We start from the raw sequence: 12,895 nt of genomic DNA, 5'->3' as shown, positions 1-12,895 counted from the left end.
GACTGTGAGCAAGTCAGACATCCAAGAAAAGAATTAAAAAGCTATCAATGTTTAGGTCACTAAATAGTTAATAACAAAAAAAGAGAGGGAGTGTTTGGCCCCATAAAACATGATGAGGGGACTTCATTTTCAGAATGGAAAGCATTGCAAATAAACGTTAAGATAATCAAGTTTACCTACTGCCCACATCACTGTGTCAAAGGAATCAGTTTCTTCTGTGCCCAAGTCGGTATTTTTCCAAGTGACTTGCAATCTGTTGCTCTCCAATTTTTCAACTTTGGTTGGGAAACATCTCTTTAAAAATTTTGTGCCATAAGATTCCATGTGCTCAGTTACTAAAGATGCCATTTGCTGTTGAGTAGGGGAAAAAAAAATTGTTCACTCTTAGATATATGACCTTTTTAATGTAAAACCCTCCTTCAGCTGTCTTCATGAAAATCCAGTAAATATACCGTGCATTTCAAACATTCTTTGTCACCTAGTTACTACATGATAATTTATTGAGCCACTATGACCTGCAACTCCATTTCAAGAGGCATCTACATCTGAATATTCAAATTATTTTTTAAAAAGTAAAATAGTATATGAATAAAAAGGTTGCTTTTAAATCATTTGTTACTTACACAAAAATAGCACCTAGAGCATATTCAATTTAACATTACCATAATGACCATTTTCTGGCAGCTTGATGAGAATTAAATACTTTCATAAAGCTAAGGAAGAAGAATATTTCCCTCTGCCATGACACCTGTCATTTCTCTGCAAGGACTATGAATCACTACAGTTTCCTGGAAAGTTCTACTACAAACAGGAAATAATGCTTTTGTTCTAAGAGCCTGTTTGAAATAACGCCATACCACAGTCAAGTAGTAAAGCATCGCATCAACGGGTTTAACCAAAGATATCATTGCTCTTGACTGCGATAATTCAGGTTGCACATTGTCTAAGAATATGTTTATTACTTAAAGGATATTATCACAGAACCACTCACACAGAACAACTACGTGCAAGCTCTCAGCATACAAAACTATTTTTTAAGTTGATACTAACTAATATGAAGGCAACAGCAGGGTTATACCTCTTCAGAAACATGATAGCTCACTAACCAGTTTCCATCAGTCTCAATGTGGCTACAGACTGAACATAATTACTTTACCTCTATTAATACTTTCTTAACTTTGAAATGTCCATTGTGCTTTTCATACCTACAAAGGATCAAGTTCTCAGAGAAAGCCCTACTGTAAGTGTTTTATGAAGTGCCACACACGCACTCTTAATTCTTTTCCCTGCTTGCTCAGATCTCATGCTGTTACAGGTGTAGATTTCTTCAATAATGAGTGCAAATCCCAAGACATATTCTTATACAATGTTTTGCAATTAGTTGTTGCCCTTTCTCATTGTTATTTCTAATTGCTTTTATTCTCTTTATACAGGAACGGTTTTCTGGCCAAAACTGTTTTCTGTTTTGTCAGCACAATCATGACCACTTATACTTTTAAATAAAATCCTTCCCAATTTTGAAACATATTTTTTTCTCTTTATATTTCCCTGCCTGAAAGTTTTTGCTTTTAATTTTCTCCAGCTTAGGGTTGATAGTTCTACTGAAATCACTATTTTTTTTTTTTTTAACCTAGTTATAACCAAACTATTTTGAAAGTGGTAAGGTCAAGATTTCCAATTCCTATTGTCATTACAAACTTTCAGCTTAGTGATTTATTTATATTCATCATAATGAACTCCACATTGAACTACTTAATGCTAAGTCCAATAATTTATTTTAAAAATCATTATCTGTAACTCCTAGAAATTCAGGATTACTTTAAAGAGATTGTCTGGTTTTAGCAGTGGCATAAATTCCTCCCCTGCTTCCCAACCTTTTCAATAGCGTTTTCAATTAAGCAAAGGGAAAAAAAAAAAAGATTTACTTTTCTGAGTACAGTATCAAGAGATATGATAGGAAAACAAGAGCTAATATTAACTAGTTTCTCTTCAGAAAGCACATACTAGGAAGTGTTTGGAAAAAGCCAATTACACTTTTTCTTTAGGAGACAAAAATAATCAAATAAACTTTAAAATATATTTTTATATAAGGAAATGTAAAATATTCCATACTCACTTGATCAAACCCACGAAGTGGGATACTTCTCATCATGACTGTAGTGTCCAGTCCAATGCCCGTTAGAAAACCAGCACACTCAAGTGAAACATCTGGTGAAGGATCAGTTAAGGAAATATAAACAATAATTTCATATAAATGCAATATAAAAGGGTAATATATAAGTAGGCTTTTTACCTAGAGATATCAAGTTCTCCTCACACAGACAACATCTTTAGCTTGCTTTTCTTGCACAGAATAAAACTTCAAAGGCTTAGATTATTTTCCTCATAGGTAACATTGTTTTGAAGATCCTGAGAATTTATCCTCACCTGACCTTAATTCCCATGATGCAACTGCATAGAAAACCATTACTATTCTATTACCAACTCAACTACAGGGCATGAGCAAAGGAATTCAAAAAACTGAGCTTTCATAGGAAAGACAGCTATACTGCTTATAATCATAAATCATCAGAGCTTTTTCAAAGGATACAGCTGGCTCCAACAACCAACCTGTTACATAAAAAGAAAAAAGAATAAAGCAGCAGAATGAGCTAGTGCGTATTTCCGGAAAACCGAAAAACTATTTTCTGAAGTATGTATAGTTACAAAATTACAGGTTTGAAGAGTGGATCTGATGTTGTTAGATGGGAAGAAAGTGTGGCTTATCAACTCCAACAAAGACAACACTATAACATGTGGTATAATGTGTGGGCTTATTTCATTAACAGAATAAAACAAAAAGAACAGGCTTATAAGACATAAGGAATTATTTTTATATTGTAAAGAGTCATTTAAACACAAACTCTGAAAGACAAAGTGAAGAAAGCCATGAAAAACTCAGAGAAACTAGCAGGGTTAAGAGGCATCACAAATATTTCAATTGTGTTCTATGATATACCTCCATTGGAAACGTCTGGAGTGGACACTGACAGGTTTTTCCCCCAGTGCCCGTTGCTACTGATACCTCATCTTTACAGGGTGTCTCAGCTCCATTGCCTCTGAGACAGTAGGCAACATACAAACATACTGACATGCAGCAGTCTTGTTGGAACTCAAGTATATCTCAAAATTTCTACAGGTATCTTAATTACTAAATATATATTTTTAACTATTTTTAAGAAAACTTAACACAATCAGAAGTTAAGCACATTTGAAATTCATCATCTTCCTATCAAGTAGGTTTCAGTTCCCAGTGTAAGACTTTATTCATTACTATATTTCATTTTGATTTACAACCATCTGCTTTTTAATAATCTTATTTTCCCAAATGCCAAATATATGCCCTTCCTGTCTTCAGAATTTTGTGTATGCAGTTATAGAAAACCCGTTTAATAGATTTACCTAGACTAGTATTTATCAAATACATCCATTTTAGATCTTGAATGAAACTCCAGCTCCCATGTCTCCCCATATTTCACACACTTTCAACCAAAAATATCACTAAAATTGTCCATCAACACTTTTAATTTATGAGGTGTATCAGCAATCCAGCACAGCAGTTTCCATGCCTGTCCCCTGATGCCCTATACACTGCAGCAGTCTTCTCTATTCTGACCATATCCTCAGTTCCCTACGGTCTGCTGGGTACACAAAAGACAGAATGCCCAGTCACTGTTCTGCTGGTAAAAGTGGGTCCAACCAGCCAGTCACTGACACTCAGCTGCTGCACAGGCTGCACCCGCATTCCTTTGCTGTTTATGTGTTATGCAAACTTGTTAAAATCTCACAGTTTGGAGGTGCATTCCACATAATATTTCCACTTACAACAAATTCTTTTGTTAAGTTTTTGAATTAGGAAAAAAAGCATCATTTGGGATCAATATTTCTAGTTACTATAAGCAGAGTGTGGAATGTTAGGCTCTTTCGGACTATGATTTTCACTTATGGAAATACATGCTTTTTAAAAAACTTTCATCCCCATGCTTTATAGAGAACTTTTCATCAAAAACCAGCAACGTAAGGCCACAACACTTGGAACCCACCTGAGTATTTGGCACATTTTTTCTGTTTATTTTGAGCTTTTTTTTTAAAGCAGGTCTCTCTTACACTGCCATATTCACAAGTTAAAAGAAAAAAAAAAACTTTGGAAATTTGGGTATGGAAGAAGTAGTTTGCTAATTGCGTTTCGGAAAGCTAGAAATTTTAAATACACCTGAATTTAGAAATTTATTTAAAAAACTTAAAATACAAACTCACATAATCACAGAGTTTAAAAATGTTATTTGAAGTTAGGAGGATAAGCAAGGAAGCATAAGCATTATAAACATAAGTCACAGAATTGTATCATATTCTTTTACCCATACCTAACCTTGTTTGACTGTTTTGAGGAAAGTAAGTTTTAGCAACACAAATGACAATGCCAGCAGAGAGAACAGTTGCATGGAAATAATCCATTAAGTAAAGACCTTTTCCCTCAGCAGCTGTGCCTCCATTAATTCAAAAACCCTAAGCAACAAAACAAAACTTTTGACAAAACATGCTCCAAACAGGTGAAAATCCAAAGCAGTCAGATCACAAGAAGGAACACATTTGAATTACCAACCTGTGGCCTACACATCCCACACTGTTTTGTATTCTACATTTTGCTCGATTCCTGGCCAAAGTAGCATATGCTAGTATGGTGCTTCACACAATAAACATAAACCCTTAAATCCATGCAAAAACACACACAAACTGAAGGGTAACACAAAGTGGTGCATGCACTGCAGTCTCTTTAGAAGGAGGTACCATTCATCAATTTTAACTAAAATTTACAAAGCCATGATCCTTCCTCCACCCTGTTACCAGTGTGTAGTGGTATACACACTTACAAAGACAGAAGTGTGTTTCATAGAAGGACATCAAGAACCTTAGAAAATGAAAATATTTTATATGTGAACATGTATAGCAACTACAATGTTAGAGGCACGATGGAGCTCTGCAGACAACAAATTTGGCTTCTTTTTTTGGTTCTGCCACTAACTAGCCACATTTACCTAGGAAAGTTATTCTTCCACAATATTGCAAGAGAGAAACAAGTACAACACTTGGAGAGCTCTTCATACACAGTCTATCCTATGCTAAGAGAGCAGAGCAAAAATAGTAGGTGAAACACTGGCTCACAAGCCTATACCTTACCCTAAACCAATCTGCACCAGCTCCTAGTTCTAACAAAAAATGCTTTTAAACTTCTGAAAAGTGCAAACATGGGGGCTGCTGCTCCATAAGCCCCAGGGATTGCAGAGTCAGTACAACACGTTTTCTCACAAAAGACACTAGATAACATCTATCTATCCTATAATAAAAACATACAACTTCTGAAGGTGTACAGAGAACAGGTTGAGCTAAAGAGATTAAAATCTGCTAGTCTGGGTTTTATGTTTGGCAAACAATTTAACATAGGGGGAAATAAATTCTTCCAACATTAGGGCACCCGATTCATCTGTGAATGGATTATCAGCCCCTCTTTTAGCATCTAGCTCCTGGGAAGTGCTGCAAAGCCACACGCTGCCCATGAAGAAATACCTACTGGAGATTCACAGGGAATAGAATGAGAATATCTGTAATTTGGGCATATGTTTGCTCTTCTTTTTCATTAGATGAAAAGTAGATGCCAGCTGGCACTCGTTCACAGTATCAGCACCACATTATTCACAATTTCTTCTACAAAGTAGAGGGTTCCTGGGCATTGTCAGTGTCTAATAGAAAAGTTAAGAAAGCAGAAGCTAACCTCGTTCACACCTGTTCAGTCTCTCACTCATTCTGAACTTACTGCAAGGCATCTTTTGCAATTTACTCTGCCAAAACCCCTCATCTCAGTAGCAAGAATTTCTTCACAATGTTTGTATATCTAAGGGACTTTTAAGATGGTTAACAGTTTGCTCTTTTTTTTTTTTTTTTAAATAACTGCAGGACTGACAGTTCTATAACCCCCAGGCATGTAATTTGTAGTTGAGATATGTACACTTGGATAGAGAGAAAAGAAAGAATAAGTACAACAGTACGACACAGCTCAGACTAAAAACAAAAGGTGTTAAATTGAACCTTGGGAATATTTATAATAGAAACAAATCCGACAGAAACAAACCTTTAACAACTCCCTCCTTCATTTGCTAGGACACAGCCTGATAAAGCACAGAAATGCTACTGTAGCCCCTGCAGGCTTATTTTGACTAAATCTCAGGAATGCAACATATAAACACTAGACTCCCACATTACACTGTTACAACTTGCATTAGCAGCAACTGGACAAAAGCCACATTTTCACAGAAACATCTTACAGGGATAAATCTTATATTTAGTTTGGGGGGGGAGGAAGGGTTAGTTTCGGGGGTTTGTTTTGTTTTAAACAATTTCCTTGCATAAATCATGCTCTCAAAATTCAAGAGGTGACTGATATACTACAAACAACAGCAAATTTACTTTCCTTTTTAAATGGTACCAAGGAGCCTTGTTTATGTATTTGATGTTTAGCTGAACACAGTGCATTTTTTATATTAGAAAGTCACAACCATGAATGGCAGCTCTGTTTTCTTTCAAAACACCAGTATTATAGTTTCAAGTCTCTTCTTCTTATATAGACTTTGCTTTTTTCTAGAATTACTCAATAGAAAAAGAAAAAAGTAGTATTATCTGACTTTGCTGCTAGCAAATCTGCATTTCCTGTCACAATTATTTGCATAAGGAAATTGCTCTGTAGTGCAACGTTGACTCAGAATCTTACTGTGCTACGTGCTGCAAAAAACAAAGACTATGGCATTTTAGTATTTCCATTAAAAAAAAAAGTTTACTATTTTAGTTAAACAATAGCTCCCAAAGCATAAGAAAAGGTAAAAGTAACCCAATTGTCTCATCATATTTTCTTTTGTTATCAGAACTTCCACCACTTAAGAGAATATAAAATTATGTTGGAGTTTCTTTCCTAACTGAAGAGCAATTTAATGTACACCCGCAGCAAAGAATAGGGACAGTACAGCCTTCATTTAAGTTTATGCTGCCCTCTTGTGACTTCCATGTATAATTGCTACAGCAAACAAGTCGCCTTAACCCAAGATGGTGAAAATTCGTATTTAATTCAATTTTAGAAGGGAATTTCGGGGGCCGGGCAATCTATTACATACTAATGAAGGTTGGTAGTATGATGTTGATGCATAGCAAAACATATTCTCAGAGGGAAAACAGAAGGACAGAAAAACTGGTGTATAAAAGGAAATTTTGAACATTTTTCACCTTGCCATAAAGAAAAAGTACAAATGCCAGCAACTATTAAAGCTATGGTAAGGTAACTTACGTTTTTCCAGGAGATTCTTTTAACCAGAATAAATCATCACTTGTGATTCCATACTCCAGTGCACCTGCAATCTATGATCACACAGGTAAGATCTTGAATCTACAATGCAAGTCCTGGCAGCAAAAAAGCTAATAGCAACTTGGGCTGTATTAGCTAAAGTATAGCCAGCAGACCAAGGGGAATATATCTGGGGTTGCCCAGATATGTTATCCAGTCTTCGCCTTTGGTGATTTTCAAAACCTGACTGCAAAAAGCCCTGAGCAACATGATCTAACCTCACAGCTGATTCAACAGCTGACCCCAACCTCCTTGAGCAGGAGGTTGAGCTAGATGACCTCTAGAGATCCCTTCCAACCTGAATTATGCTACAGCTCTAAGCAACATCAACATACTGAATTAATGCAAATTGTCTTCTATGGAAATGTTTTTCTGAAAAGCCTGTGTGCTTTATATAAAAGATAATTTTTCACATGACAAATACAAAAATCTCTTGTGTGTTATTTTATATTTACATGCTTTATCCTCCAAACGTTCATTATTATCTACAACAAAACCAGTAAAGCCATCGGAGCTGTTAGATGGCAAGTATAACTTACATGCATAGGATATTTTGGTCTTCCTCCAGTAGCAATGACAATGTTTTCTGCAGTAACAATAGACTACCGACAAAAATACAAAATCAAAATCAAGCATTTGAAATCCTTTTATCTGTCTTTAGATTTTATCTATGTACAAATGAGTGATAAATGGGAAAGCTCGCACTGCCATCTCTGATTTATATGATATAATAATCAGCAATGCATTAAAAAAAGGATGGAGATAAAATAAACTAATACCTGAAGGAGTTTCTCCTACACATTCTCTATCAGTTTTTGTTTTAATAGTAAGCTTGCAATTGTTCCTATACTGGACAAGATTCTGATGACAACTTGGAAGCAACAGTTGTGCACAAATAGCAGCTTTTTAAAATCAATTTTTGCTTAGTACAAAACACACAGAGATCACAGCAAGTGAATTCTGTCTCTAAGGCCTGGAGCTAAGCTACCTCACAAGTGGCACGTTTTTAGAAAGTGCTAGGCATTTAACCCCCCAAAATATTGCTCTCTCAAGCTGGTATTAACTAGTAACATCATATAATTACCCTCAAAAAGGTGTTAAAAATGCATGTTCAGTCTCTTGTTAAATGTGCAGAAATGGCCACCATTCTGTTATGTGACCCAGTTGCTTGAAGCTATGCATTCAGTATAATTGCCACCCACAGTTTTGTATTAGCAAGCTAATCCCCCTTACAATTCATCTGAAGGAAAAAACCATCTCGGACTGATCTAATGCTCAGAGCAATAAGATGTTGGTGCTCTTTACACCACTGTAAGCATCTATCAAAGCAGTATGACTCTGACAAAAAAAAAAAAAGTCTCAGCATTTCAATCTGCAGAGAAAAAGTAATGGCATCTAACTGACAGGTTAGAGGCTAGGGACTCAGTAGGCAACAGTCAAGTTCATAAACATCTTTTCTAGATGGAAAGTGCAAATCTCCCTCATCAAAACAATACTGAATACCCAAGGCAATTTGCAAAAGTACAGTCTAGCTCCCAGTGGACCTGAAAACCAACACATGGAGACCTGAAATGTTTGAAGTGAATGATACTGCAGAAATCAACACAGCAGCTCACCTCTTTACCTGCTTTTGTTAAACCACGGACTGTATGCGGATCAGAAAAACTCCCTTTCATGTTGAAATATTTCACCTTCCTGTTTAGAAGAAAACAGCAACATAAATGCACACTTAATGAAGAACAGGAATGAAATATAATCAGCTACTTTTTCCATATCTGAAGTGCTAAAAAGGATAGCAAACAGTCATAGAAAAGTAAAGGGAAGAAAGCGTCTCATTTCATAGGATTGTTTGCAGCTCTGTCACATAATTTAAGTCACTTAATTCTTGGGTCACAGTTAACTCCTCTATAGAGCGGAGTACCTAACCTTGTAACATGCTTTGGGATCAGGTTATTGACCTCTTCAAATGACACATTTTCCACTAGCCATAGCATCACTATTACTATCTATAACATTACTAATACAATGCTCATTTGAGAGCGTACAAAAGTGACTTAGCAGGATTCACAAGACTAGTACCTGTTAAATTATCTATTAATATAATTTCTCTATAAAACAATCTGCATGCTGAAAAACTTGGAACCATTTCTGCACTGAAAGCAAAAAAATCAGCTGCTCTTGTACAGTGTTATCTGTGGGCTTGTATGGCATATAAATTTTGGTGGACAAGCTTGAAATTATCTTGAGAAACCCTGACTACTTCATACTAATGCAAAACCTCTCTAGATTAAAGAGAACATTCCCTGATCACTACACCGTTAGAAAGCTTTCACATACAGTCACTTTCAACCACTATTTCCCAGAAAAGAAAAGGAAGGGGAAAAGAAAAAATACCACTTAAATTGGCAAGGGCACTTACAGTCCTGAGCAGAAAGGGCTCATAAACTCAAAATACTAGCTCTAATGAGAAACTCCAAAGGCAATTCAGCAATTCTACAAGTAAAGGAGAGCTCCTTGACTACAGGAAGATAGATAAACTTCAAAGTCTTATTTACTTGTCTTGTAGTTGCACTCTGTGTCCCCAGTTCAAGGATTTCACATAATTCTGAACAGCTTGTGCCATCACAGACCTATCACAAAACAAGAAACTGAGCATGAAGTCATCACATTACAAATTCAGATTATGCAACTCAAAGATACAGGCAATTGCTAGAAATTAGGAATGTTCTACAGTACTTTTTATTATAAATTATCAAGTCCAAATCAACATAATATCTGCCCTGATAAATCAGTAAATATACTTCTGTGGTTTAAAGAAGGAGCAGTCTAAAGAGCTTCATGCAAAATTCACTTCCCTAACTGTCCCTAAACAAACACCAACAGGGAAAAGTTGTCAACGCATTTGCAACATGCACAAGTGGATATGGGCAATAATCTTTACCAGGTATGATGAACAGGTTGGGCTATATTCCAGCCATAATGTTGGGCATCTTTAAGGGCACTCCCTAAAAGGGCTGCTTGATGCATAAGCTTTTTAGGAATGCAGCCAACATTCACACAAGTTCCACCAAGTCCCCATTTGGTTCCTTGGAGAAAAAAAAAAAAAAAAGAAAGAAAAAAAAAGTAAATGTATCAGGTTAGTGAACTTAACACAGTTGGATTACTTAGAGAATTAGGTTGTTTATGCAATTAGTTAAAAATTTCTGAAACAACAGTTTACTATCTCCTACAGATCAGTTTCTAACTCTGCTTATGTTCCCTTTTTTTTGACAAAAAATATCTCCGTATATTTTTCTTCTAAAATTCAAACCATCTCAAGATGTTTCTCAGAGCTCTGAAGATCCAGGTACTACACATCACATTTGCTTATCTGCATTTGCAGATCTTATTTTACATATTGTACATGAAGAACCTCAACATGATGCGATTCACAATTTTTAGAAATTGTAAATGACATTTTGACAGAGACAATGTTCTCACATACTTAAGACCAAAGTCTACTACAAATGGTAGCAGCAAACACTGCTAACAACCTTAATGTGCGGGGGAAGCAGGCAGAGCTGGGACATCACTGGAGGGAATGAGCGGTACAGCAAGCTGGGCTTAAGGACTTTTACTACAAGCAAAGCAGGCAGCATGGCTTTGGTCTCTTTGCTGCCTGGAGCAATCTGCTCACCTAGGCAACCATTTTATACACATGTCCAAACATTATCCTAGTATTTCTCTTCCATACCTTGTGGAGAAGGTTCCACATAATCCAAAACGGCCACTTGCCTTCCAAACTGAGCAGCTTTAAACAAAAAGCAAGGCAAGGTATTTAGAGGAGGGAGAAACACACAAACCTAAACATTTTTAGTAGCACAGGTACAGATAAAGAGTACAGGAGATGACAGCTGGTGATTTTTACTGTCTAACTAAAGATGCTGGACTAGGGACCCAGGCTGCCTATGTAGTCAGCAGATTCTCCAGAAGGCACTTAATAACCCAGACTAGAGCCTGCAGCTTCCACTGATGCTAAAAATGCAATTTGACCCCAAATGAGATGTTTAAGAACCTTATAGGTTGTTGAGCATGTTACATTGAGTTACAAAGGGGCAAGGTTCTCTACAGCAGTTAAACAGTTCTTGGAATCAGTCTGAAGGGACTGTTGTTTTAACACATAAATAAGAAACAGTGTAATTTAAAAATACAGTATCTATGGAGGCACTCAGAGTATTTTACAATAGCAGTGAAATAAAAGCTTATTAGATTTTCCCATGACAAAAGAAAAAATGTTTTTTAAAAGGTGAATAGAAAAGCCAAACAATTTCGCCCTGCCTGAGGGTGTGAATTAATTTGCAGATTAACTGTATGGAGCTGAGTTAATAATTAACGTGCAGGGACTGAAGTATACTATGTTTCTTACGAAGCTTTAGCATTATCAGTTACACTTGTCTTAGTTTTCATAACCACCACTTAAGCTAAAACAAAAGTTTTGTTAGTTATTTATACATACAAACCTTCTTTTGCACAAGCAAGGCCTCCAGACCCTCCACCAATTACCAGAAGATCATACTCATTCTTTCCTGTGAAGAGGACGTGAAAAAAGGAGGAAAAGAAACAGGCAAGAAAGAAGGAAGAGGTATGTAAGAAGGCAAATATCAAAAAGTACACTATTTTTTACAGTTGATTATTGCTGATTTGGGTTTTCTTTACTTTATTAGGGCACTGTGTTTTTCCAGTGTCCCAAAGCATTATCCAAAAATCATTTAACTACCTAGTCTAGTTTCGTGAATGAAATAGAGAAAATAAAGCAATGCAAAAGAAGTGAGGAAATAGATTAGATTTTTACGCAACGTCCGAAGAAGCTCTGTCTGCATGATTAGACAGTTGCAACTGGGATCCACTATAGGTCTTCCGTCTCTGCATTACAGCAGCAAGTTCTACACAGAGATTTTTCAGTGGGGTCACCTTATCAGACTCGCAAAGCTTCAGCTGCAGTGTAGGCCTTGCAGGGGTGGTGGTGGCGGCTGTCAGAGGGAAGCTGGCCCCTTCTGCCACCTCAGCGTCCCCACAGATCAGCCCACTGCCCCAGATCAGTTTTGAAGTGGCAGGAGAAGCCCACAAGTGAGCAATAACTCGTTTCTTAGCAAGGGCATCAGGACAAGCCCTACTTTCACAGAGCTGTCAGTTGTTCAGGGAGGACAGCTGAGGCCCGCAGCCTCTGACACCAGCTGTGCCACCATAGGGCTGGGGGGCTTTTCTTGGCAGTTATGGGCGGGCAGCTGGATTGTGAAGGATGACACCCCGCAGGTCGTTGCAGTTAAGCCTGGAGGAAAGGTTTGGCTGCCTCACGGGCTGCTCCGGTACCTCTCCAGAAAGCCCCACCTCAGGGGCGCAGGAGGCTTTTCCCACTTCACGGCCACCTGCGGCCGGGGACTCCCTCAGCAACACAAGGGCCGAGGGACGGGCTCCGAGAGAGGCATCGGG

The 12,895-nt window shown here is 37.2% G+C and overlaps 1 protein-coding gene across 11 annotated transcripts in view; it reads right to left on the bottom strand.

Moving 5' to 3' along the window:
• TXNRD2 (thioredoxin reductase 2) overlaps nt 1-12,895 on the bottom strand; it is a 45,769-nt gene that overhangs the window by 32,477 nt on the left and 397 nt on the right. For 7 of the 11 annotated variants that reach the window (XR_012652331.1, XR_012652330.1, XM_075041541.1 and 4 more), the window contains exons 2-11: nt 11,926-11,991; nt 11,160-11,216; nt 10,368-10,512; nt 9,982-10,056; nt 9,043-9,121; nt 7,966-8,028; nt 7,370-7,440; nt 2,591-2,610; nt 2,117-2,208; nt 177-351 (exon numbers count right to left, since the gene is read on the bottom strand). Coding sequence is in view for 6 of the 11 variants with exons in the window: in XM_075041541.1 (XP_074897642.1) it covers nt 177-351; nt 2,117-2,208; nt 2,591-2,610; nt 7,370-7,440; nt 7,966-8,028; nt 9,043-9,121; nt 9,982-10,056; nt 10,368-10,512; nt 11,160-11,216; nt 11,926-11,991 (843 nt within the window). In the remaining 5 variants the exon portion in view is untranslated. The remainder of the gene's footprint in view (nt 1-176; nt 352-2,116; nt 2,209-2,590; nt 2,611-7,369; nt 7,441-7,965; nt 8,029-9,042; nt 9,122-9,981; nt 10,057-10,367; nt 10,513-11,159; nt 11,217-11,925; nt 11,992-12,895) is intronic. The other 4 variants (XR_012652332.1, XR_012652333.1, XR_012652334.1 and 1 more) reach the window with 2 other exon arrangements.

This window comes from Buteo buteo, chromosome 11 (genome assembly GCF_964188355.1).
Source record: "Buteo buteo chromosome 11, bButBut1.hap1.1, whole genome shotgun sequence".
NCBI lineage: Eukaryota > Metazoa > Chordata > Aves > Accipitriformes > Accipitridae > Buteo > Buteo buteo.
The sequence above is the reverse complement of the archived record's forward strand: the minus strand, read 5'-3'. Positions and strand labels throughout refer to the sequence as shown.